Source organism: Odocoileus virginianus, chromosome 20, assembly GCF_023699985.2.
Source record: "Odocoileus virginianus isolate 20LAN1187 ecotype Illinois chromosome 20, Ovbor_1.2, whole genome shotgun sequence".
Taxonomy (NCBI): domain Eukaryota; kingdom Metazoa; phylum Chordata; class Mammalia; order Artiodactyla; family Cervidae; genus Odocoileus; species Odocoileus virginianus.
In genome coordinates this window covers 14,161,793-14,188,859 of record NC_069693.1, presented here as the reverse complement: position 1 = coordinate 14,188,859, position 27,067 = coordinate 14,161,793, and the positions used below count along the sequence as shown (strand labels likewise).

The 27,067-nt window shown below is 40.5% G+C and overlaps 1 protein-coding gene across 7 annotated transcripts in view; it reads left to right on the top strand.

Moving 5' to 3' along the window:
- Positions 1–1,506: 1,506 nt before the first annotated feature.
- Positions 1,507–27,067, top strand: part of ZNF383 (zinc finger protein 383) — a 38,164-nt gene continuing 12,603 nt past the window's right edge. For 5 of the 7 annotated variants that reach the window (XM_070451826.1, XM_070451825.1, XM_020870318.2 and 2 more), the window contains exon 1: positions 26,822–26,983. Coding sequence is in view for 2 of the 7 variants with exons in the window: in XM_020870312.2 (XP_020725971.2) it covers positions 5,330–5,338; positions 6,727–6,853; positions 7,163–7,258; positions 14,014–15,206 (1,425 nt within the window). In the remaining 5 variants the exon portion in view is untranslated. Of the gene's footprint in view, positions 1,790–1,816; positions 1,886–2,586; positions 2,654–5,281; positions 5,339–6,726; positions 6,854–7,162; positions 7,259–14,013; positions 26,984–27,067 lie in introns of those variants that run through there. The other 2 variants (XM_070451824.1, XM_020870312.2) reach the window with 2 other exon arrangements.

The window sequence follows — 27,067 nt, the reverse complement described above, 5'->3', positions numbered from 1 at the left end:
GGTTATTAGCTCCTAAGCCTCACTCTCACTTCTGCTTACCAGTCCTCATTCTCTGACATGCTTTTAACTAATCTCAACAGTATTGGGAACTGCTTATGTGTATTTTGGTGTTCATGGGCTTTTCCTTTCTCTGAACTTCACCAAAACTTGAGTTCTCTGTTTTGGTCTCCATTTGTGGCTTTTAATTGATTCTAAGAGATGAAAGGGGTAGGATTCATACCTAAGCTGTTATGCTGATCATACTAATGAATCCTCCCCTCCCAACCCCTGCCCAGGCCCACCCCCATCTGCTGGGAGAGTCAGGGATCAAACGATGGAAGACTGGAAAGGAATAAAGTATAACTCTTAAAAAAAAAAAAAGTATAACTAAATGCTGCAAAGGGAGACTGAAAGTTGTGAAAGGAAAATTATTATTCAATCAATTTTACTAACAGAGATCTGGAAAATGGAATGGGGAGACCACGGAGAAAGTATGACTTATACACTTATAAGTCAGAAAGTATGACTTATGATAGAATCTTAACTTCCAGAAACTCAAGATACTTAGAAAACCCTGACCCTAAAATAACTCGAGAGCCTGTCTACTTATCAAACCTTCCCCTAAAATAACTCAGTGACAGCCTAGTCCTTCAGAACAAATATTTCCTTTTCTAAAGTCAAAGTCAATCATAATTCCTTCCAGACAATGTTATTTACTTTGTGGGGTTTACCTTTGGAAGTCTTCGACTCTTTCTCTTCTGGAACACTCTTGGTTTTACCCAAATCTGTCTCTCAAATTGCAGTTCCTAAGACCTCCAAATAACCTTTTTTTTTTTTTTTTTTTGCAGCCTTCTGTGCTTTCTTGGAAGACAAGCTGTACCCATGAAAACAAGATCCCTAAGGCATGGAAGGGTGTGGGATCCACGGCTATACAAGAAACAGAGCTATGATTTATAAGAGACAAGTCTGAAACTATGTGTCAGGCACATTGGTTTGCTTTTTGCTTCTCCAAAAGTCAAAACTGATAGTACCAGAACATGCACCCTAAACGGTCACTGTTGGCCAGATGAAGAAAGTGAGGTAACTCCAATTTCACCTGTGGCTTTACTCACTGGGGCCATTATCAAAGTCAACATTACCATGCACAACAAACTGCTGGACGCGCCTGATAATCCGTCCCCATCCGCCCCATTCCGGGGTCGCTCTGCTTCACTTTCCTGCTGAGGGTTCGTATCTGAGACTCCTAGGTTTCCGCTCCCGGACTAGCACAGATCACACACCACGTTAATCCACGGAGGAAGGCAAAAATGGTGCTTTAGTCAATCTGGAATATTCTCAGAGTAAGCTACAACTAGAAGGGTCTTGGGCGCCACTCTGTCCTCCACTGCAAGCTCTGTGCAAAAAGACAACCAAGACAATCTTCTACTTAGGCGGGCGCCTCACCCATTCTGGTTCTAGACTACATTTCCCAGAAGTTCTTGCTGCTCTAATCTACTTTCGGCGCGAATCTAGCGACATTTTTCTATTTCTCAGGGGACAGTGGCTCCATGGGATTGGCCTGGCCTTTGGAGGAAGCTTGTCTCTGGGACGTGGGGACTGTATCTGTATCTCAAGATCCTTGGCAGCAATCCCGAGAGGGGAGAAGAGGTGTAACTTGGCCCCAGGCAGTGCAGGAAATCCGAGAGCGAGCAGCCATCTTGTCCTAGCGGATCTGGCTCCGGACTACATTTCCCAGAGACCCTAGCGCGTACAGGGCCGACCCATCACTTGCCTGCGGGACCCTCGGCCTCCGGGGAAGGGGAAGTGCAAGGTGAGCAACCTAGGTCCTGGGGGCTCGACTAGGTTCCGGATGTGCATCTCTGAGGGTCTGAAGGGACAGTCCAGGCGGGTCCGAAGTCTTGGGCCTGTATGATTTGATAGGACTGGGGGAGGGGGAAGTGTGGGATTCCATGTGTGTGATTGTGACCTTATGTGACCGTGCGGCGTTGTGTGCGCGTGTGATTATATGTCCCTGTAGTGGGTGTGTCATTGTGACTGACCATGCGCGCGAAACTGTGTGCAGGTGTGACTGTGGATATCCTCGCTGTGGTGTGTGATTGTGACAGTGTGCGGCTCCGACCCCGTAGGGGGACAAGTGATTGTGGGTACCCATATAACTTTGTGCTGTGTGTGTTGGGGTGGGGAGTGTAGAGAATCTGTGATTGTGCTGCTATGACTGTTATCTGAGGGCTGCCTCTGATGGTGGTTTTATGAACGTTAGCAGTACTAAGTGTACTGGATGTCTATGACTGTGTAAGGATGTGTGAGTGTGATCACATAAGTTTTTGTGGCACCGTGTGTGCGGTTGGAAAGTGCCTTTAACTGTGCCAAGCTGACAGTGTGTGTGTCCCAGTGGTTGATGTCTGAGATCAGGACAGATTTTGGTTTTGAGCAGCAGACTTTTCCCCTTCTGCGACCAGGAATGCTCAGAACAGCCTCCACTCCTCTGAACTCTCTCCTTCCCTCCTTCCCATGGGTAGTAGGTGTGGGTCCAGAGTGACCTCTTACCTAATCAGTCTGAGCCAAAGAAAGACCTGGCATTTCATGATTCCTTTCTCCTTTCTCCAGCTCTGTCTTTCTCAGAGAGGTCCCCTGAGGAGAAGGAAGAATGGCTGTTGACCAAGCCCAATACAAGGTGCGCTGGGGTTTCATTTTTGTTTTATAAGTACCCTGGTGCACATGTGCATGCTTTCATAAGCATACCAATAGAGTTGCTAGGCCAGAAGATATGTCTGTATTTTCAAATTTCCTAGATAATGCTGGACTGATATGGTTGTATCTGTTAAATTCTTACTAGCAGTTTATAAGCATAGTCATCCTGTATTCTAATACTTGGTCATGTGGTTTGAAAAGTATACATTATGGTGTGTCACACAGTAGTTTCACTGCCCTAAATATCCTCTGTGCTTTACCTATTCATCCCTCTTTGCTTCCTTCCTCCTAACCCCTGGCTACCATTGATCTTTTTACAGTCTCCATAGTTTTGCCTTTTCCAGAGTGTCATATAGTTGGCAAATAGAGCTTTTCATATTGACTTCTTTCACTTAGTATATGTCTTTTCATGATTCCATAGGCCATTTTCTTTTCTTTTCTTTTCTTGGCTGAATAAAATGGCATTGTCTAGATGTACGACAGTTTATTTAACCATTCACCTACTGAGGGACATCTTGTTTTTCTCAAGTTTTTGCAATTATGAATAAAGCTGCTATAAACATCTGTGCACAAGTGACATAATTTTTTAACTCTTTGGGATAAATATCAAGGTGCTTGCTGGATCATATGGTAAGAGTATGATTTTGTAAGAAGCTGCCAAACTGTCTTCCAAAGTGGCCATTCCGTTTTGCATTCCCACCAGCAATGTGTGAGAGTTCCTGTTGTTTCACACCCTGGCCAGAATTTGGTTGTCAGTGTCCTGGATTTTGGCCATTCTCATAGGTGTGTAGTGGAGGAGTCTTTTATTTAGACATTAAAATATATTTGTAAATTATAATAAATAGAGAATGTGATACTGGCAAAATAATAAACAGATCACTGAATCAAAGTAGAATCACAAATCCAAATGTATCATCTCTGATAAGGGTAGCATTTATTTTTAAATATTTATTTATTTGGCTGTGTAGGGTCTTAGTAGTTGTACTCAGGATCTCTGATCTTCATTACAATGTGCAGGATCTTTTAGTTGTGGCAAGTGGGATCCAGTTCCCTGACCAGAGGTCACACCCTGGCCTCTTGCATTGGGAGCTCAAAGTTAGGCACTGGACTGCCAGGAAAATTCCAAGGGTAACATTTAAATCAGTATGGAAAATATATTCCATAGTCATCTATGGATGACTCTAAGGTATAAGGATGACTCTAAGGCTCATTTTTTCCCCCGCATTTCAACATGTATGAAATAAGGTTATGTCTTAAATAGTTCCTCATTTCTTAGTAGAAATAAAATAATGGTGCATATTAAGTCGCATAGAATACTATGTTATTCATATGTGATTTTGGTACATTTGGGTAAGCCCTCTCTGGGGGAAAATGAAGTAGGATTCTTAACTCATATCTTTTACTAAAGTAAAATTATAATTGATAATCTCATGCCATTGTCTTTTACCAAATAATACCAAGATAAAAATAATAATTGATTAAAGGCTTAAATGTAATGAAAGCATTACAATTGTAGAAAAAAGAAAAAAATTTTAATGTAAATATCTATGGGTAAGAAAGCTCTTACTCCAGAACTAGAAGAGTTGAAATTTTAACTTTTGTGTGGCTAAAACACATAAGCAGAGGTTTTTGTTTTTGTTTAATATTTATTTGGCTGCACTGGGTCTTAGTTGCAGCACTTGGAATCTTTGATCTTTAGTTTCGGCATGTGGGATCAAATGCCCCTGCACTGGGAGCTCTGAGTCTTAGCCCCTGGACCACCAGGGAAGTCCCTGGTGGTTGTTTTTTAGAAAAAAACAAAGCTAGTGCATAAAGAAAGGAGTGCCTCAGTGTGAATATGAGCATAGTTGCATGTTGGGGGAAGTTGACCTTCTCAGGCTTGGAAAATGAGAATTGCTTAAGGAAGTCTTTAGCCCTAATTGGGCTTCCCTAGTGATTGAGATGGTAAAGAATCTGCCTGCAATGCAGGAGACCCAAGTTCCATCCCTGGGTTGGGAAGATCCCCTGGAGAAGGAAATGGCACCCCCTTCCAGTATTCTTGCCAGAAAAAAATCTCATGGACAGAGGAAACTGGTGGGCTATAGTCCATGGGGGTCACAAAGAGTCAGAGCAACTGGGCAACTAACACTTTCACTTCACACTTAGTCCTAATTAGAATAAACTGTGTTCCTGGCCACAGGTACCATTTAGGTAAAGCTGGCTTGGGGACCTGAGGGCTACAGAGGAGGGGTCCACTCAGAGCAGGTCATAGCAGCTCTGTCTTGGGTTCAGAGCAACAGCAGCACTGAGATGGGGCAAGGTCTTGCCTGGATCACTTGGCTGAAGTAGGAACCTGGGTTGCTTATATGAAGGAGAGGAATTATGAGTCTTTATTGCTTTGAATCAACTAGCTGGGATCCATCTTGCTGCAGCAAAAGCCTGGGATTTCTGGAGTTGAGGAATGAGGGGGATTTATTCCAGACTCCCACTCACTAACTAGAGTTATATCCCATGACCAAGGGAAATGGAAGTAATTTTGCCTGGAGAGTCCAAAAGCTGTAGGGCTAGAGTTGTCTCTAGATATTTCTTTGATTTCCCAGGCCTGCCTTCTCAGAACACTATCTTTTTTCAGGAGAACAGCCCCAAGGAGGACTAATCATCTCCTGTAATACTGAAAGCCATGGCCCAGGTAAGTTAGCTGAGGCTCTTTCTTATCTTCCTGACATTCAGTTCTTTCTAAGAAAAACAAACAAACAAAATTTTAAGGGTATGTGAGCCCAATCTCTTACTTTGTAGGTAGCCCTTCCGTCTCTTTCCTTTCTTTGCAATTTTTGTTGTTGTTGTTAGAAAAGAAAAAAAAATTCATTTGTCTGCTATTTGGATTTTAATGATTTCTTCTCTGGGGTATCATGTAAGTGTTTCCTGGGAATTGATATGTAGGTCTTGATCAGATTCAGTTGGGATTTGTTTGTCAGGAATATTTCCTAGTTGGTGATGTGTGATTCCATTAGGAGGTGTATTATTTCTGGTTCTCTTTCCTTTTGTAATGTTAGCTACCACTGAGGATTATTGTCTAGATTCATTAATTCATTAGAGGTTGCAAAATGATATTTAAATTCTGTCATTCATTTTCTATAGATTAGGTAGCATACTGTGTCTAAAACATCTCATCAACTCTTCGGTCTAAAGGACCATTTGTATGGGAAAGAATGTTTGATTCTTTCCCCTTATTTACCAGTTTTCATTTTATTATTTATTTATTTATTGGCTGTGCCTGGGTCTTCGTTGCTGCTCACGGCCTTTCTCTAGTTGTGAAGAGCAGGTGCTTCTCTTGTTTGTAGAGTTCAGACTCTAGAGCATGGATGGAGTAGTTAAGGTGCATGGGCTGAGTTGCTCCAAGGCACGTGGAATATTCTTGGACCAGGGGTCAAACCCAAGTCCCTTGCATTGGCAGGTGGATTTTTAACCACTAGACCACCAGGGAAGTCCTTTACCAATTTTTAAAATAATGAGTTGGTGTCTTAGAATCCTACAAAGATGACTAGTAATTTCTTATTCAATATTGTTAGGAGCTCATGTATTTAAACAGTTTTGATCTAATCAGTCCATTACATTTGATCCTCAAATTACTGTCTTTGGCCAGTGGGAGGTTTTTCAAGTTGGCTCTTGAACCCTTTTAACATGATGCCAGTAGTTTTTGATAGCTCTCTTGCTTTCTGAGAATGTTCAAACTCATCCGCTGCATTTGACTCAATTCTGAAATTGTCTCTTTGCCAACTTTTGTTCCTTTTATTTGAATACAGTGCTTAGAGATGACAATCTAGACACTAGGGATGTTCATTGCTACTGGGTTAATTATTGTTTCTGGGCCTTTTCTATAGACTGAGTCAGGAATTTATTTATTTTTTTTAGTACGAAATAAACTGGTAACTCTTGCATCTACTTCTAGGGTTCAAAGATACTGGTTCTCAGTGATACCAATGTAATTGCTCTTTGCTTTACCCCCAGATATAAGCACAGTAGTCTGTGAAATATTTCTTTCTGTTGCACAAATAATACATGTGTTTATTGTTTCAGGGTTCAGTGATGTTCACTGATGTGTCTATAGACTTCTCTCAAGAGGAGTGGGAATTCCTGAACCCTGATCAGAGGGACTTGTACAGAGATGTGATGTTGGAAAACTATAGCAATCTGGTGTCAATGGGTAAGGAGATCTATACTGGTAATTTTGAGTTCTCCCCTGGAATGTCTGTTTCTTCTGCAGTGACTTTCTCAGCTACTTTTCAAGTTACCAGCTGAATTTCTGCTCCCTGTTCTCAAATAAATGGTCTGAACTGAAATGGAAAGGAAGAGTAGGAAATGGGCAGCTCCCAGTTGGCTATGGCTGAGCCTCTTCTTTGTTTGACTGTTCCCATAGTAGCATCTCTTTCTTGATCATCAAGGGACTGGGTATTACATTCGGGTCTGATTTACCCACAGCCTAACCGTGTTCCATATCTTTTCTTGTGAGCAGGACTTTACATTCCCAAACCTCAAGTTATCTCCTTATTGGAACAAGGGAAAGAGCCATGGATGATTGGCAGAGAGCTGACAAGAGGCCTGTGCTCAGGTGAGTGAGAAATGACTGGACCAAGGCAGGGCACTGTAGGTAATAACTCAGTTGATTCATGAAGAAACAGCACCCTTGAGATGTGATCTTGGAAGCTCCCATCAAAACAATAGGCCTGTGGGAAAAACTAATTCCTTTGAGCATGAGTTTACGAATGACCTGTTCCATTCCTTTCCTCACTTACTGCGCTTCTTTCTCCAATACCCTTCTTAATTTCAAGTAGAAAGTGCCCTTCATATCCCCTGCAAAGTAAACTCTTTTACCCGTACTTTTTTTGTTTCCTATTTTTGGGCTGTGCCACATGGCATGAGGAATCTTAATCCCTGACCAGGGTTCGATCCCATGCCCCCTGCCATGGAAGCGTGTTTTCTTAACCACTGGACCTCCAGGGAAGTCCCTACTTGTATTTTAAATTTTTAATTAATTTATTTATTATTTTGGCTATGCTGGGTCTTCATTGCTGTGCGCAGGCTTTCTCTTCTTTGTAGTGCACAGGATTCCCATTGCGTGGGTTCTCTTGTTGGGAGCATGGATTCTAGGTGCATGAGCCTCAGTAGTTGCAGCTCATGGGCTCAGTAGTTGCAATTCCCGGGCTCTGGAGCAGAGGCTTGATGGTTATGGAGCATGGCACGGGCTTAGTTGTCCCTCAACATGTAGGATCTTCCCGGACCTGTGATTGAACCCATGTCCCCTATTTTGGCAGGTGGATTCTTAACTGCTGGACCGTCAGGGAAGTTCTTCTACCTATATTTTAGATTCAGTTCCTTGCTAGGTTTTCTTCCTCTTAGACTCAACTAAATGTTTTCTGTTACCACTCCCAAAATAGTATGCCTATGTGTGTGTGTGCACGTTTGAGCACGTCTGCATGTACCTGCCCCAGCTCCAAGTCCTAGTCTTCATTATAGCTGCCCGCCAATGACTGATTTTTTTGTTTGTTGTGCATTTTTCCTTTATCTGTTATTTTTTATTTCCTAATTTGTGCAAAGGAGTCTGCCATGTGATGCATTTTTCTAATTGTGTCAACTGTTAAAAACTTGGAGTCAAAAAGTAGTGCTAAGCAAATGAACCTCTCTACAAAACAGAAACGGACTCACAAGATATAGAAAACAGACTCGTGGTTGCTAAGAGGTAGGAAGGTGGGGGAGGGAAGGACTGGGAATTTGGGATTACCAGCTGTAAACCGGTAATATTACATATAGGATAGATAAACAACAAGGTCCTTCTGTATAGCACAGGGAATATAGTTCTTATCCTGTGATAAACCATAGTGGGAAAGAAAATCTACGGGAAATCTAATGGAAAGGAAACAATATATGTATATAGTTGAGTCACTTGGCTGTATAGCAGAGATCGGCACAACATTGTAAATCAACTCTACTTCACAAAAAAAGAACATTAAAATTTTTAAAAAGTAGTGATAAAATATATCCATAAATAACTTTCACAAAGTAGTGCCTGGTAAAAGAATCAGATGGTCGGGAGCTTAGCAGAAAGTCAGGAGCTGAATATTCAGAAATGGATTTAATCTATACTGAAATAGCAGTTGGAGCCTTGCAAGTGATTACAGTCACTGTCTAAAGAGACAATGCTGGGAAAAACGAAAAGGTTTTTGCCTAAATTGGGAATGAACGGGGCAGAGAAGAAGAGATTTGGTATAAAGTAGGTGAACCGAAAGAATACTTACAGAACAGTACTATATACTAAGCTTTGGTTCAGATGCTATGATTATAATATTGAACAAAGCATTTAAAATTCTGCTGTCCTGGAGCTTATATTCTAGGGGATGCAAGAGAAAAAGTATATATCATATATATATATATATATATATATATATATATATATATATATATATATGTCAGATGATAAATGCTATGAAGGAAGGTAGAGAAGGCCTTTTTAGAATTATTGTTATTTTTCTTTAATAAATCTCTTTCTTACTTTCATGTGTTTATTTGGCTGTGCTGGGTCTTAGTTGCAGTACATGGGATCTTCTGGTTGTGGTGTGGAAACTCTTAGTTGCAGCATGTGGGATCTAGTTCCCTGATTGGGCCCCCTGCATTGGGAGCATAGAGTCTTAGCCACAGAACCACCAGGAAAGTCCTGAAAGGTCCTTCTGATGAGGAAGGAAGTGAGGGAACAAATAATATAGATGTCTGGTAGAAGAGATTCAGCAAAAGTCAGGAAGAACGAAGTTCCTGAGTTAGGAGCTTTTTGGTTCCTGTCTTTGTGATTGGAACAGAATGAGCCGAGAGGGAATTATGTGAAAGGAGATCAGCAACGTAGCAGGATGCATGAATGTTTATGTGCTCGGTGCTAGTGGGAGGGAGGGTGCATCTGCAGATAACTTGAGGTCTTATAGGGAGGGAGGGTGTATCTGCGGATAACTTGAGGTCTTATAGGGAGGGAGGGTGTATCTGCGGATAACTCGAGGTCTTATAGGCCTAGGTATGGGATTTGAATTCTATTTTGTGCTCAGTCGTTCAGTCACGTCTGACTCTTTGCAACACTCTCAACTGCCTGCCAGGCTCCTCTGAGAAGTAAAGCCATTCCATTCTGAGTGAGGTGATTTGAACAGGGGAGTGACTTCATGTTTTTAAAGGATCCCTCTAACTCAGTGGTTGATAATTTTGGATTCCTTTGGATAGAATTGAGAGAACTCATGAACTTGGATGAAAAGAAAAAAAAATGCATCTTTACATCTAGTAATCTGTAATTGAAATTTAGCATGTCTTCCTATTATTATGTATGCAGCAAACCATGATAGTGTTAATAGTTTCTGTGACTTTGACATGAATGGAAATCACAGATATTTTCATATCATTTTACTGTTATTGTAGACATACTGAAATATTATTTGTGGTCATCACTATTTCAGAATTACAGGCTCACTGCTAGGACTTACTGTTTAATTTTACTTATTTATTTATGGCTGTGCTGGGTCTTCATTGCTGCTTTCTTTAGTTGTGGTGAGTGGGGGCTACTTGCTAACTGTGGTGAGCAGGATTCTCTTTGTGATGGTTTCTCTTGTTACAGAGCATGAGTTTTAGGGTGCACCAGCTTCAGTAGTTGTGGCACACAGGCTTAGTTACTCCTTGGCTTTTGGGATCTTCCCAGACCAGGGATAGAACCCTTGTTCCTTGCATTGGCAGGCAGATTCTTAACCACTAGACCACCAGGGAAGTCTGGTCTTAGATATATTCATAGAGAAGAAAACTCCAGGCAAAGGGGAGAACCTCTGTGCAGGCCCTTCTGAGAGGGGAAGGGTTGGTGTGTTTGAAGAATGGAAAGAAGTCAGTGTTGTCACCCCCAGGAGCAAGCAAAAGCAGAGCATGAGTTGAGATTGGAGAGACAAGTAGGAACTACATTATTCAGTCTCTGCTGGATTTTGAGCAGTGGAAGGCTGGGCCAAATGTCATTGGTGCTTGAATAGGTTAGAGAGTATGAGAACTTGGTGGGGATCTGAGTTAGGAGTCTACTTGAGTGGTCTGAGTTAGAGACTACTCTGAGTTAAACTCTTTCTGGTTTGAAAGAGGGCATTGGCAGTGGTGATAAAAAATTACTGAGGAGGTTAACTGGATGAAAGTTGCTGAAAGATCCTATGAAGGTAGGAGGAAAAGAATATACTGAAATGAATTCCCTGTTTCTGGCTTGAGATATTCTAATCAAGTCTATTTTGATGTCTTCAAACTGTTCAATTTGCCTAAAATATCCATCAGCTGTCATATACTGAACGCTTTATTCAACAACATTTACTATACTTTTCCTCATCCTCGTAGTAATCACAAATTAAGGATTAGCTCCTTTTTACAGATGAAGAAATGGGGACTAGAAAGGTTAAATAATTGCCTTGGAACCTGTTGTGAGTGACTGTCAGTTTTGGGACTCAGCTCTCATTAGTCTGCTTCTGATTCCTGTCATCCTTCCATGGTAGTATCTTGCACTGTGTCTTATTGTTATTTATAATCCTCATGTGAAACTCTTGAGAATTTTTCTTAAATTGAAGTATAGGTGATTTACAATGTTGTGTTTCTGGTATACAGCAAAGTGATTCAGTTATACATATATGTATGTATATATACACATTTTTTTCAGATTCATTTTCATTATGGTTTATTGTAAGATATTAAATACAGTTCCCTGTGCTATATGGTGGGAACTTATTTATTTTATATATAATAGTGTGTATCTGCTATTCCCAAAATCCTAATTTATCTCTCTGACTTTTTCCCCTTTGACTTTTCCCCTTTGGTAACCATAAGTTTCTTTTCTAGATCTATGAGTCTTTCTGTTTTGTAAATAAGTTCATTTGTATAATTTATTTTTAGATTCCACATACAAGTGATATCATACAGTATTTGTCTTTCTTTGTGTGATTTTCTTAGTATGATAATCTCTGGTCTATCCATGTTGTTGCAGATGGCATCGTTTCTTTTTATGGTTCAGTAATATTCCAGTGTGTGTGGGTGTGTATGTGTGTATATCACCTTTATCCATTCATCTGTCTGTGGCTGTTTAGGTTGCTTCCATGTCTTGGCTGTTGTAAATAGTACTGCTGTGAACATTGGGTTGTATGTATCTTTTTGAATTATAGTTTTCATCTTTTCTTAATATATGCTTAGGAGTGAGATTGTTAGATCATATGGTATTAATAACTCTATTTTTAGTTCTTTAAGGAACTACCATACTATTCTCCATAGTGACAGCACCAATTTATATTCCCACCAATAGTGTATAAGGATTTTTTTTTTCCACACCCTCTCTAGCATTTATTATTTGTAAATTTTTGGATGATTGCCATTCTGACAGGTGTGAGGTGGTATCTTATTGTGGTTTTGATTTGCATTTCCCTGGTGATTAGGTTGAGCACCTTTTCATATATCTATTGGCCATCTGAATGTCTTCTTTGGAGAAATATCTATTTAGATTTGCCCATTGTTTGATTGGTTTTTTTGTTTGTTTGATATTGAGCTGTATGAACTATTTGTATATTTTAGAAATTAAGCCATTTTCAGTTGCATCATTTGCAAATATTTTCTCCTATTCTGTCGGTTGTCTTTTCATTTTGTTTATTGTTTGTTGTGCTGTTGCATTGTGTCTTTTTTCTCTCTGTATGCCTTAAACTTCAGTGCCCTCCCCTCCCAATCACTGAGGTGGTATTAGTACATGAGCAAATTTCTCTCTTGTCCCAGGATCAGCATCACAAAATTCTAAGGCAAACAGTATTTTCACTGAATCTCCAGCGCATAACATATTCTGAGTCTTCCCTATCTGCTACTCACATCAAATTAGTTCAGTACCTTAGACTTTGGGCTTCCCCAGTCCATAGTGGTAAAGAATCCACTTGCCAATGCCGGTGTATTCAGGAGACACAGGTTAGATCTTTGGGTCATGAAGATCCCCTGGATGAGGGAATGGCAACCCACTCCAGCATTCTTGCCTGGGAAGTCCCATGGACAGAGGAGCCTGGTGGGCTACAGCCCATGGGATCAAAAAGAGTTGGACACATCTGAGTGACTGAGCATACATTCACTTTAGACTTATCTCAGGCTAGCCCCCATGTGGCTAACTGTCTGATCACTTTCAATATGTCCTCACATCCAATAGTCCTTTATTATGGACCCTATTCTTCTTTATCCCCAGCTGGGTGAACTGCAGTTTACTTCTGACTCCCAACAACCCAGAGTCAGCCTAAACCCCACAGGTTAACAGCCAGCCTTCCACAAGACTGCTCTCACTCCTGACCCCAGCTGCGAGTCCCACCCAAACTTCTGACCAACTGACTATAAATTCAGGTATTTCCATGCCCACCTGCAGGCTCAATAATTTGGTAAAACAATTCAGAAGACTCAGGGAAGTGCTATACTTATAATTGAATTTTACTATAAAAGATATCAGATGAGCTGGTAGGCTTTGGATGCAGAGGTTCCACACCCTCTCCCTGTGAAGCACCAACCAGAAAACTCCACTGAACTTTGGTATTGAGTTTTTATTGGAGCTTAATTACATAATTATATTTAAGCATAATTAATTGGCATAATTGATTAGGGCATCAGCCACTCAATCTCTGGCCTCCCTCTCTTTCCCAGGGGTCAAGTAGCTGAAAATCCCAGCCCTCTCATCATATGTTGGGTCTTTCTAGTGAAGAGTCCCCATCCTAAATCTGGGGACCCACCATGAGTCACCTCATTAGCACAGTGAAAACACTGCTATCTCTCAGTAAATTCAAAGGATTTTTGAAGCTCTTTGTTATGAACTAGGGACAAAAATCAAATTTATACTTTATTATACCAGAGAGCCCAAGAATCTTTCCCTGTATACTTTTATTCCTCTTAGGAGACCTTTAATGGATGTAAAAAAAAAAATAGCCACTTTGTATAATACATATAGTATGATGATATACTTTGTTTCTTACATATACATATAAGCTCATATAGATGTATATACTACTAGTCATCTTTTATGCCGAAGTATTGTATATTTATCAACTTTTCCAAATGACTCTGGTCCACATCAATATTTGAGAATCATTGTGGTTTTCTATTTCCATAGATTCTGCCTGCCGCTTCCTGCATTACATCTCATTAATTTTTGTGTATTTCTTGTCCATTTTTCAGATGCAACGGATATACTTGAGAATTCTATGTCATTTACTACCACATAATTGTTTTTACTTTAATTTTTCCATTTCTCTTATAGAAGTTTACCTTTTCACAAATGAGGTGGGAGAAGAATATTTACCTTTTATTTTCTTTCAGCTCTGGAATCAATGTGTGAAACCAAGTTATTATCACTAAAGAAGGAAGTTTACGAAATAGAATCATGCCAGAGGGAAATGATGGGACTTAGAAAACAAGGCTTTGAATATTCCAGTTTCCGAGATGTTTTGGAATATAGAAGTCACTTTGAAAAACAATTGGGATATCAAAATGGGCATTTCAGCCAAGAAATACTCACTCATGAGTACATGCCCACATTTATTCAACAGACATTCTTTACTTTACATCAAATTAACAATGAAGAGAAACCCTATGAATGTAAGAAATGTGGAAAGGTCTTTAGTCAGAATTCACAATTTCTTCAACATCAGAGAATTCATATTGGCGAAAAATCTTACGAATGTAAAGAGTGTGGGAAATTCTTTAGCTGTGGCTCACATGTTACTCGACATCTGAAAATTCATACAGGTGAAAAACCCTTTGAATGTAAAGAATGTGGAAAGGCCTTCAGCTGTAGCTCATACCTTTCTCAGCATCAGAGAATTCATACGGGTAAGAAACCCTATGAATGTAAGGAATGTGGGAAGGCCTTTAGTTATTGCTCAAATCTTATTGACCATCAGAGAATTCACACTGGTGAAAAGCCCTACGAATGTAAAGTTTGTAGAAAAGCCTTTACTAAGAGCTCACAACTTTTTCAGCATGTGAGAATTCATACAGGTGAGAAACCCTATGAATGCAAGGAATGTGGCAAAGCTTTTACTCAGAGCTCAAAGCTTGTACAACATCAGAGAATTCATACAGGTGAGAAACCGTATGAGTGCAAAGAATGTGGCAAGGCCTTTAGTAGTGGCTCAGCACTTACTAATCATCAGAGAATTCACACAGGAGAGAAACCCTATGATTGTAAGGAATGTGGGAAGGCTTTTACTCAGAGCTCACAACTTCGTCAACATCAGAGAATTCATGCTGGTGAGAAACCTTTTGAATGTCTTGAATGTGGGAAGGCCTTTACTCAGAACTCACAGCTTTTTCAACATCAAAGAATTCATACAGATGAAAAACCATATGAATGTAATGAATGTGGAAAGGCCTTTAATAAATGCTCCAACCTTACACGACATCTCAGAATTCATACTGGTGAAAAGCCCTATAACTGTAAGGAATGTGGAAAGGCATTTAGTAGTGGCTCAGATCTCATTCGTCATCAGGGAATTCATACTGATGAATAATAAAAGTTAAAGCTCTTCTCACCTTCCTGATCTTTTAAACAAAGAGAAAATTAAGGTTTGATAGTTATCCTCTTTCACTATTTTTTGTTTATTTTATAGAAAATAAATACATTTTAAAAATATATTTCTTAAAATATATAAAAAATATATTTCTTAAAATATATTTAATCCAAATATATTTTACTCTAAGTTAGGAATTTGGATTCTAAATTGATATTTGCTTGTCTCCACCCCTCTCCTTCCCCACTCCATCTTGTATTAATGTCACTTCAATAGTTTTATCCTTTCCTACTGTTTTGTTCTAGCTTCTTGGTGATATATTATATTATTGTTTATATTTGCTTGAATCTCAAGGCTATTCTCTGATCTATATGTTTGTGCTTACACCAGTATCACACTGTTTAAACTGTGTGACTTTGTATTTTTAATTCCTTGTAGAATTAATTATAATCTTGTTCTTGAAGTAAGTTTTAATCCTTTTGTTTCATTTCACACATTTATATTTTCTTACTAGAAAACAATATCAGAAAACTAGAACCTAAAAAAGCCAGCATTAATTGTAATCATGCCATCTATATATAGATAATGACTCTCAATTGGTAGAGCAAATCCTACCAGACTTTGCTTTTAAAGAAAATGTAGTCATGGTACACATGTTGTACCTTTACCTGCTTTTATAATATAGTCAAAAATATGATTGCTATTTCAGTATATAGAGATTTTTATTATTTTTATTGATATATTTAATGACATGTTTAAATGACCTTATTATTCATGTTATGGTTGCATCTAATTGTTTTTGGTTATAAAATCTTCCTTTATTAATATGACCCAAAGTTTATCTTTGGATGTTTTGGCTTTTTCCTTTTAAAACATCTACTTTAGTTGGTGAAATTATCTACATTTTGTCCTTGTAAACTGTCTTATTCCTTTCACCAAGCCTAACCCCAGTCTCATATGAGAAAGGTAATTAACCACCATTATCAATATTATTTATCTTTCCAGATTTTTTTAACTTTTTACTTATATATGTTAGTGACATTTTCTTTTTTATGTATTAATAAATATAATCATGCTGTATGTGTTGGTTTGTTGTGATGATTTGATGAATTAATAAATATTCAGAACTTTTCCTATCATGTGGCAAATATCTAGTAAAAGTTGTTCATTATCATTATTTTTATACTCATTTTCATAATTACCATTATTATTTGTGGAGGGCTTTCCTGGTGGATCAGGATAAAGAATCCGCCTGCCAATGCAGGAGACTCAGGTTCAATCCATGGGTCAGGAAGATCCCCTGGAAAAGGAAATGGCAACCCATTCCATTATTCTTGCCTGGAGAATCCCATGGATTCTCTGGAATCCCAGAGGAGCCTGGCAGGCTACAGTCCATAGGGTCACAAAGAGTTGGAAAAAACTGAGTGACTTAAACAACAATTATTTGTGGAAAGGATTTTAACCATGTTGTTTACCTTTATCTAAGTCAAAGAATTCATAATGAAAAAAGACAAATGAGAGACTTCCCTGATTGTCTAAGACTTCGTGCTCCCAATGTAGGAGGTCTGGGTTTGATCCCTGGTTGGGGAACTAGATCCCACATGCTGCATCTAAGAGTTCCCACACTGCAACTAAAGATCTCACAGGCTGTAATGAAGACCTGGTGCAGCCAAATAAATAAACAGATTTTTTTTAAAAAAAGAGAGAGAGAAATGAGTGTAATGAACATAAGAAAGTTTATCCTATCCCCATTATTTGGCTTGAAATTTTAAAAGGGAAAAAAAGTTTTTGTGGGTAGTCTACATTCAGACTTCATTTTTATACTGCACAAAGATTAATACCTATTTGAAACCCTATGGATATAATGATGGGTTGGTGAAAGCATAACTGTCAAATAAGTAGGAAGAGATAAGGATATTTTTCCTAATTATTCCCCCAAAAGTAGAAAATATACATGGCACATTATTTGACCAGAATGAGCGACACAGTAACAAAATGATAGCCAACAAATATAAATGTCTGAATATTAATTTAGTAACCCTCTTGATTAACATGGGTTAAGGAACTAAATCCTTAGAATACACATTATTTAAATGTGAATGAATATAAGAATACAATTGAAAAATCTGTGAGTGGCAGGCAAAATTGTATTGGAAGTTTTATAACTCAGTATGCATGCATACATTAAAGTACTAGAAAGATCATTAAAATGAATACAGAACCCAAAGAGCTAAAACAAGCAAAAGTATATCTAAAATATGGGCAGAGAAAGGCATTGTTAGTTATCAAATAAATGACAAAAGTAAACTATTTAAAACAGAAAATGTATCTGATTGAAAGTAGACAAACCACTGATTCAGGTCGGGCAGTATAAGTGACAGCTGAACAGTGCCATGAATGAGAAACAGAAATGACTCTCAGTAAAGGATCTGTCCACATTGCGGGAGACCCAGGTTCGATCCCTGGGTCGGGAAGATCCCCTGGAGAAGGGAATGGCAACTCCAGTATTCTTGCCTGAAGAATCCCATGGACAGAGGAGCATGGTAGGCTACAGTCCATGGGTTCGCAAAAGAATTGGACACAACTGAGTGACTAATGTTTTCATACTTACTACCTATTTAAATGTAAAAGGAAAAAAAAATAAATGTAAAAGGACAGTATCTTTTTGGGTGATTAAAATATTCTGGGATTGGCAGTGTATATACTAAAAACCACTCTATACTTTAAAAGGGTAAATATATACAGTATATGAATTTTATCTCAAACTTAAAAGTACTATAGATGTTTTTTAAAATATATCCAAAAATCTGGACAAAGTGTATGATTTTTAGAAAGAAATTGGATTGACTTGATATCAGAATTGACTAGAGAAGTATAAAATCTTTAATAGATTCTCTCCAAAAGGAACATTTTTTAAACCAAAAAAATAAATGCCAGGGAATTCCATGGCAATCCAGTGGTTAGGACTCCATGCTGCCACTGCTGGGAGTCCAGGCTTGATCCCTGATGAGGGAACTAAGATCCTGAAAACCATGAGGTGAAGTAAAAAATAAATAAATGTCAGCTACACCAAAGACATATATATATATATTTACAGATGAAACTGTGAAATGTGTTAGGAACTCTTCCAGGACACAGACTGAGGTAGCAAGTTATCTGATTTTATGAATCTGTCACAACCCTAATGATAAAACTTGCTGGAAGTACATAAAAAGATAATATGCCCAGAATCAGTTATGAAAATATGCAATGTTAAAAATTAGCAAGCTAAATCTAGTAATCTATTGAAAGGAAATAAATACTTGTCACAATCTGAATTTTGGAACAAAACTTTTCTAAAAAATCTTTATTTAAACTTGCTACTCACTTTTTGAAACTTGGAAATCAAATCAATTTAGTTAATACAGTGTTCCTTAGTATTTGAACTTGGAAACCAAATAGACTTGGATAGCAAGGGGTTCTTGGAATACAACACAAGACAATTCACATGGAATTTCTAGAATCTAAATAACTAAAATATTATAAGTGAAAATATATTATCAATCTTCAATGTCTTCTAGTTGCACCTTTCTTATCTGTATTTGACAGAATGGGATATGTTTTATAAATAAACAAGAGTTATCTGACCTGCTGGAATATCACTGTGTTCATTCATTTATACCCTGTCTACTTCTCGTTTGAAGAGTCTTTAAAACAGCTAATGAATCTAATCATTGACACACATTTAGCATGAGGATGTAGTGGGAGGTGGGAAAGAGGTTGTTAAAACAATCACAGAATTTCAACTCTCATTGCAGTTTGAATGTATGGTATGAAAGGTGTTCACTCCCATGATAGCAAGAAAACCAGGCCAAGATAAAATCATACTTAGGAATAAGTTTAGTAAAAGATATGAAAGATCTTTATATGGGAAACTGCAAAACATTGCCAAGGGAAGTTAGTCAAGGTTTTTTTTCTTTTTTTCCCCCACTGCATAACTTGTGAGATCTCAGTTCCCCAGTCAGGGATTGAACCTGGGCCCTGGCAATGAAAGTGCAGACTCCTAACTACTGGATCACCAGAGAATTCCCTAGAAAAGATCTAAATTGATGGTAATACAATGGCTATGAATTGGAAAATTCAATGTCTTTAATAAAATTTCCCCAAATTTACCTATAGATTCAATGCTCTCCTAGTCAAAATATCAGAATGTTTTTTTACATTTTATTTTATTTATTTATTTATTTTTTTTTCTGCATTTCTCATTTTTATTTGACAGAAAAAGTTGCTCTTGCTGTACAGATTTTAAAAAACCAAAATGCCTTTAAGAAACGTGAAGAAAAGTTGGGGGGAGGGGCCACAACCTCACTGGGAGGCCAGGAGGAGCCAACTGATGTCAACTCCCCTTCCTTCTGGGTGTAACTCACACAGGTCTGCAGGTTCCAAACCATCATCCCCCCAGGAACTCAGGGTTAAAGGGGGGCAGTGCCTTCAAAGTCCTTTCTGAGTCAAGACCTGGGAGTCCCAAACCATATCCTCCCCTCCCGCAACTCCCATTCTCATTCCCAACCCACCCCAAACCCCCCAAAACACGTGAACCAGGAAAAACTCACGGAGATTAACATTTCACAGAACAAAGAAAAAAAAGGAGGGAGGGAAATAAGGGAGCCCTCCCCCATGGGATGTTGCCAGGGTTGGGGGAGGGCAGACAAGACCCCATCCCCCGGCTCTGTTGGGGAGAAAAGGAGGGCGCGCCCCACGGCTCCAGAACTTGGGGCAAGATGGAATTCCCCTAAAAGGATTCACGGAGACCTCGAGGAGCGATGCCACACGGGGCGGGGGCTGGGTGTCTCCTTCCTGCGCTTGTGACCAGGGGAGCGGCTGTCCCCACGCTGGCTTCTCCGGGAACCCCACTCGCTGCTGCTCTGCTGGTCCCGCGGTGAGGGCTGGGGTGAGGGGCGGCGGCGCTCAGCGGGCGAGTAGCTGAGGGACCGGGAATCCCGGAGGGAGTCTATTGGCTTCCGGGGGCTGCGGGACCTCCGCTCGCCAGGGGGTGCCTTCTTGGGGCTTGCAGGTTTGGGCAAGGCCTGAGGGCCAGGCTTAGCAGGGGAGGGGGAGGAAGAAGTGGAGGTTTTTTTACATTTTAAATTGATAAAAGCATTCTAAAATTTATAGAGAAATCCAAAGACCTAGAACAACCAAAATCGGTATTGAAAAAGAACAAATTAGAGAACTGATTTCAAGACTTGCTATAGAGCTATGATAAACCAATAAAGACTGTAGTATTTGTCTAAGGATAGACAAATAGGTCAGTGGAGTAGAATAAAAAGTACAGAAATACACCACAACGGACCCCGGAGTTCAACCTGTATATTCTAGCATGTCACAAAGTAATTTGACCATGAAACATTTTCCCTCCTACTTGTCATTAATGTTTGCTAAAATATATCAGCAAGAAGTTAAGTGTAGGAGATTATTGTAGGTAGTTAAAGTATTGGGGGTTAGGAGTTTTGCATGTCTGTAATATTGTATCCTGTAGAAAGTCTCTAACTTAGTCCTGCTCTTTTCACTGAGACAAATCCTTAGTCTGAGTTAGTCTCAGTTAGCCCTAATACTCTAATTGCGCAGTGTGAGTTAGTTAGTTAGTTCAGTTGCTCAGTCATGTCCGACTCTTTGCAACCCCATGAATCGCAGCATGCCAGGCCTCCCTGCCCATCACCAACTCCCGGAGTCTACCCAAACCTATGCTCATCGAGTTGGTGATGCCATCCAGCCATCTCATCCTCTGTTGTCCCCTTCTCCTCCTGCCCCCAATCCGTCCCAGCATCAGGGTCTTTTCCAATGAGTCAACTCTTCACATCAGGTGGCCAAAGTACTGGAGTTTCAGCTTCAGCATCAGTCCTTACAATGAACACCCAGGACTGATCTCCCTTAGGATGGACTGGTTGGATCTCCTTGCAGTCCAAGGGACTCTCAAGAGTCTTCTCCAACACCACAGTTCAAAAGCATCAATTTTTTGGCGCTCAGCTTTCTTCACAGTCCAACTCTCACATTCCTGAGACAAATCCTCAGTCTGAGTTAGTCTCAGTTAGCCCTAATACTCTAATTGTGCAGAATAATTTTTATCAATTATTATCACTTTGAACCTAATACTCAAGGAGGGTAAAGGAAGACAGCTTCATTTTTGTATTACATTGTTGTTTTTTGTTTTGGCCACACCACACAGCTTGCAGGATATTAGCTCCCCTACCAGGGACTGAACGTGAGTTCCTTGACAGTGAGCGTGGCATCCTAACCACTGGACCACCAGGAAATTCACTCTGATTATCACCTTAAACATGCTCAGTGGAGCTAGGTCCTCTTAAAATTTAATTAAAGATCATGATTTTTTTTAATCACTCCTACTTACTACAGATAATTTCAGCTCACTCAGTAATGTAAATATCCTCTTGCTGAAGGTGAAAGAGGAGAGCGAAAAATATGGCTTAAAACTCAATGTTCAAAAAACTAAAATCATGGCGTCCAGTCTTATCATGGCAAATGCTGCTGCTAAGTTGCTTCAGTCATGTCTGACTCTGTGCGACCCCATAGATGGCAGCCCACCAGGCTCCCGGTTCCCTGGGATTCTTCAGGCAAGAACACTGGAGTGGGTTGCCATTTCCTTCTCCAATGCATGAAAGTGAAAAGTGAAAGTGAAGTCACTCAGTCGTGTCTGACTCTTAGCGACCCCATGGACTACAGCCCACCAGGCTCCTCCATCCATGGGATTTTTCAGGCGACAGCTCATGGCAAATAGATGAGGACAAAATGGAAACAGTGGCAGATTTTATTTTCTTGGGCTCCCAAATCCCTGGACAGTGACTGCAGCCATAAAATTAAATGAAGCTTGCTCTTTGGAAGAAAAGCTATGATAAACCTGTGTTTTGTGTTAGTTTCTCAGTCGTGTCTGACTCTGCGACCCCAAGAACAGTAGCCTGCCAGGCGCCTCTGTCCATGGAATTCCCCAGGCAAGAATACCAGTGTGGGTTGCCATTTTCTGCTCCAATGATAAACCTAGATAGTGTATTAAAAAGGTGAGACGTAAAACAATAAATAAATAAATAAAAAGGTGAGACGTCACTTTTGCCGACAAAGGTCTGTATAGTCAAAGCTATGGTTTTTCCAGTAGTCATGTACAGATGTGAGAGTTGGACATAAAGAAGGTTGGGCACCAAAGAATTGATGCTTTCCAATTATGGTTTTGGAGAAGACTCTTGAGAGTCCCTTGGACAGCAGGAGATCAAACCAGTCAATCCTAAAGGAAATCAACTCTGAATATTCATTGGAAGGACTGATGCTAATGTTGAAGCACCAATACTTTGGCCTCCTGATGAGAAGAGTCAACTCATTGGAAAAGACCCTGATGCTGGGAAGGATTGAGGGCAGGAGGAGGAGGCAGCAGAGGATGAAATGGTTGCATGGCATCATCAACACAGTGGACATGAGTCTGAGCAAACTCTGGGAGATAGTGAAGGACGGGGAAGGCTGGCATGCTGTAGTCCATGGGGTCGCAAAGAGTCAGACATGACTTAGAGACTGAACAACAATATAAATATCCAGTCTTCATCAGTTCAGTTCAGTTCAGTTGCTCAGTCATGTCCGACTCTGCGGCCCCATGAGTCGCAGCACGCCAAGCCTCCCTGTCCATCACCAACTCCTGGAGTTTACTCAAACTCATGCCCATCGAGTTGGTGATGCCATCCAGCCATCTCATCCTCTGTTGTCCCCTTCTCCTCCTGCCCCCAATCCCTCCCAGCATCAGGGTCTTTTCCAATAAGTCAACTCTTCTCATGAGGTGGCCAAAGTACTGGAGTTTCAGCTTCAGCATCAGTCCTTCCAATGAACACCCAGGACTCATCTCCTTCAGGATGGACTGGTTGGATCTCCTTGCAGTCCAAGGGACTCTCAAGAGTCTTCTCCAACACCACAGTTCAAAAGCATCAATTTTTCGGTGCTCAGCTTTCTTCACAGTCCAACTCTCATATCCATACATGACCACTGGAAAAACCATAGCCTTAACCAGACGGACATTTGTTGGCAAAGTAATGTCTCTGCTTTTTAATATGCTATCTAGGTTGGTCATAACTTTCCTTCCAAGAAGTAAGCGTCTTTTAATTTCATGGCTGCAGTCACCATCTGCAGTGATTTTGGAGCCCAGAAAAATAAAGTCTGACACTGTTTCCATTGTCTCCCCATCTATTTCCCATGAGGTGATGGGACCAGATGCCATGATCTTAGTTTTCTGAATGTTAAGCTTTAAGCCAACTTTTTCACTCTCCTCTTTCACTTTCATCAAGAGGCTTTTTAGTTACTCTTCCCTCTCTGCCATAAGGGTGGTGTCATCTGCATATCTGAGGTTACTGATATTTCTCCCGGCAATCTTGATTCCAGCTTCTGCTTCTTCCAGCCCAACATTTCTCATGATGTACTCTGCATATAAGTTAAATAAGCAGGGTGACAATATACAGTCTTGACGTACTCCTTTTCCTATTTGGAACCAGTCTGTTGTTCCATGTCCAGTTCTAACTGTTGCTTCCTGACCTGCATACAGGTTTCTCAAGAGGCAGGTCAGGTGGTCTGGTATTCCCATCTCTTTCAGAATTTTCCACAGTTTATTGTGATCCACACAGTCGAAGGCTTTGGCGTAGTCGATAAAGCAAAAATAGATGTTTTTCTGGAACTCTCTTGCCTTTTTGATGATCCAGCGGATATTGGCAATTTGATCTCTGGTTCCTCTGCCTTTTCTAAAACCAGCTTGAACATCTGGAAGTTCACAGTTCACGTATTACTGAAGCCTGGCTTGGAGAATTTTGAGCATTACTTTACTAGCATGTGAGATGAGTGCAACTGTGCGGTTGTTTGAGCATTCTTTGGCATTGCCTTTCTTTGGGATTGGAATGAAAACTGACCTTTTCCAGTCCTGTGGCCACTGCTGAGTTTTCCAAATTTGCTGGCATATTGAGTGCAACACTTTCACAGCATCATCTTTCAGGATTTGAAATAGCTCAACTGGAATTCCATCACCTCCACTAGCTTTGTTCATAGTGATGCTTCCGAAGGCCCACTTGACTTCACATTCCAGGATGTCTAGCTCTAAGTGAGTGATCACACCATTGTGATTATCTGGGTCATGAAGATCTTTTTTGTAGAGTTCTTCTGTGTATTCTTGCCACCTCTTCTTAATATCTTCTGCTTCTGTTAGGTCAATACCATTTCTGTCCTTTATCGAACCCATCTTTGCCTGAAATGTTCCCTTGATATCTCTAATTTTCTTGAAGAGATGTCTAGTCTTTCCCATTCTGTTGTTTTCCTCCATTTCTTTGCACTAATCGCTGAGGAAGGCTTTCTTATCTCTCCTGGCTATTCTTTGGAACTCTGCATTCAAATGGGAATATCTTTCCTTTTCTCCTTTGCTTTTCGCTTCTCTTCTTTTCACAGCTATTTGTTAGGCCTCCTCAGACAACTATTTTGCCTCTTTGCATTTCTTTTCCATGGGGATGGTCTTAATCCCTGTCTCCTGTACAATGTCATGAACCTCCGTCCATAGTTCATCAGGCTGTTTGTCTATCAGATCTAGCCTCTTAAATCTATTTCTCACTTCCACTGTATAGTCATAAGGGATTTGATTTTGGTCATACCTGAATGGTCTAGTGGTTTTCCCTACTTTCTTCAGTTTAAGTCTGAATTTGGCAGTAAGGAGTTCATGATGTGAGCCACAGTCAGCTCCTGGTCTTGTTTTTGCTGACTGTATAGAGCTTCTCCATCTTTGGCTGCAAAGAATATAATCAATCCGATTTCGGTGTTTACCATGTGGTGATGTCCATGTGTAGAGTCTTCTCTTGTGTTGTTGGAAGAGGGTGTTTGCTATGACCAGTGGGTTCTTTTGGCAAAACTCTATTAGCCTTTGCCCTGCTTTATTCTGTACTCCAAGGCCAAATTTGCCTGTTACTCCAGTCTTCATAGCAGAGTGAAATTAAAAATGCTTTCTCTGCTTTGATCTGTTTGCAGTTCATGGCAAATTGTATTTTCCAAAAATTGCCGTAAGTATATTTTTGTTTCCACATGGTCTTCCAGAACTTATCATTTTCCCATCAGGAAGTGGAGTGCATGTTCTTTCCCCTTGAATCTGGATGGACTTTTTAAAACTGTTTAAGTACAGGGGAAATGATGCTCTGTGATTCTGAGACTAGCCATAAGAGGTGATTCATCTTCCATCTGGATCTTTCTCAGGACCTTGAGCTGCAGTATAAGGTGTCTAAGTCTACCATGCTGTTAAGAAGCTCAAACTAGCCCACACAGAAAAATCACATGGACAAACCCTTGAGATTACACGAAATAAGAGATGTCCAGCCAGCTTCGAGTTGTTGCTGGAACTTCACACTGTTCCAGGTTTAGCCATCAAGAAAAAAAGTCTGAGCCAGAACTGTCCAGCTAGGCGGTTTCTGAATTCCTGACCCAGAAAAACCATGAAAGATAATAAATGATTGCTGTTGTTTGAAACCACTAAAGTTGAAAGAACAGATATACAAACAGACAATGCCAGATTGTATATGATGATAGAACTCTGACCCACAAACTCTGCAGAAACCAGAAAACCAAACTACAAACTTGGCAACAATCAGTGCAGAACTCTCAGGACTTGGTCAGTAACTGCTAGCTTCCCTATCTTTTGCCTCTGCTTCCAACTCAGAACCAACCAGAGAAAACCAAATCACCATCTCCAAACCAACCACAGAAGTTGCACTTTTTGTAGCTGGCCCACCTCTAGCTTCTCTTGGACAATGACCTCTGATTAAAATACACCTGAAGCCTTCCTTTTTCAGTATAAAGCTTTGCCGGTTCCCTGCTTTTGAGTCAGTGACAAACATAAGCAGTGGTGGCTGCAATACTAGTAATTTGAAGCAACCTAACAAAAATGAGATAATACATTAATTACATAGAAGGCATGTAGAATTTACAAAACATTGTGGAAGAACACAATGTTCAATATATATGATTTTAAAAGCAGGTTAAGAAGACAAGTAGTGAAGGACAGGGAAGCCTGGCATGCTGCAGTTCATGCGATCTCAAAGAGTCAGCCGAGACTTCGCGACTGAACAACAAAGAGGACAAATATTTATATGAAAGGATATAAGCTTAGGAGCCTCCAAGGTGGACCTCGTGGTAAAGAACCCTCCTGCCAACGCAGGAGAGGCAAGAGAGGTGGGTTCGATTTCTGAATCGGCAAGATCCCCTGGAGGAGGTCATGGCAACCCATTCCAGTATTCTTGCCTGGAGAATTCCGTGGACAGAGGAGCCTGGCAAGCTACAGTTCATAGCTTCGCAGAGTCCTGCACGACTGAAGTGACACAGCACTGCACGCATATAAGCTTAAACATACTTATGCCTGAATAGAGAAATTACAGGTGTTTTGTTATTTCCGGTTGTAGACAGTTAGACGAGGCGCTTGTCTGGTTTTGTGTTTGTACGCCCAGCTCTCGCAAGCTAGCTGTTTCCACGTGAGACCCGGAGCTCACCTGCGCTGGCCTCGCCACGCCCCGATCGCGCCTTGGGGCGGGGCTTGGAGAGCTTCCCGGCCTGCGCAGGGGCTTCTGGGAGATGTGGTCCAGCCACCAGGCCTCCGCGCCCGCTTGCGCCCAGACCCCATCGGCTGGGCCTTCTGGGTCGGCGGTGCGGGTGTATCGGGCTCATTGCGTGGAACGAAGGCTGCTGAAGGCCCCGTGGCGGCCTCCATGCCCAAGACCTCCAGGCGTAGAGAGGTGAGTCCCCCAATTTTACTGGCTGAAGGCAGCGAGAATAGCCGAAGGTCCCCGGATCGTGCGAAAGGGGAAGGCGAAAACCGA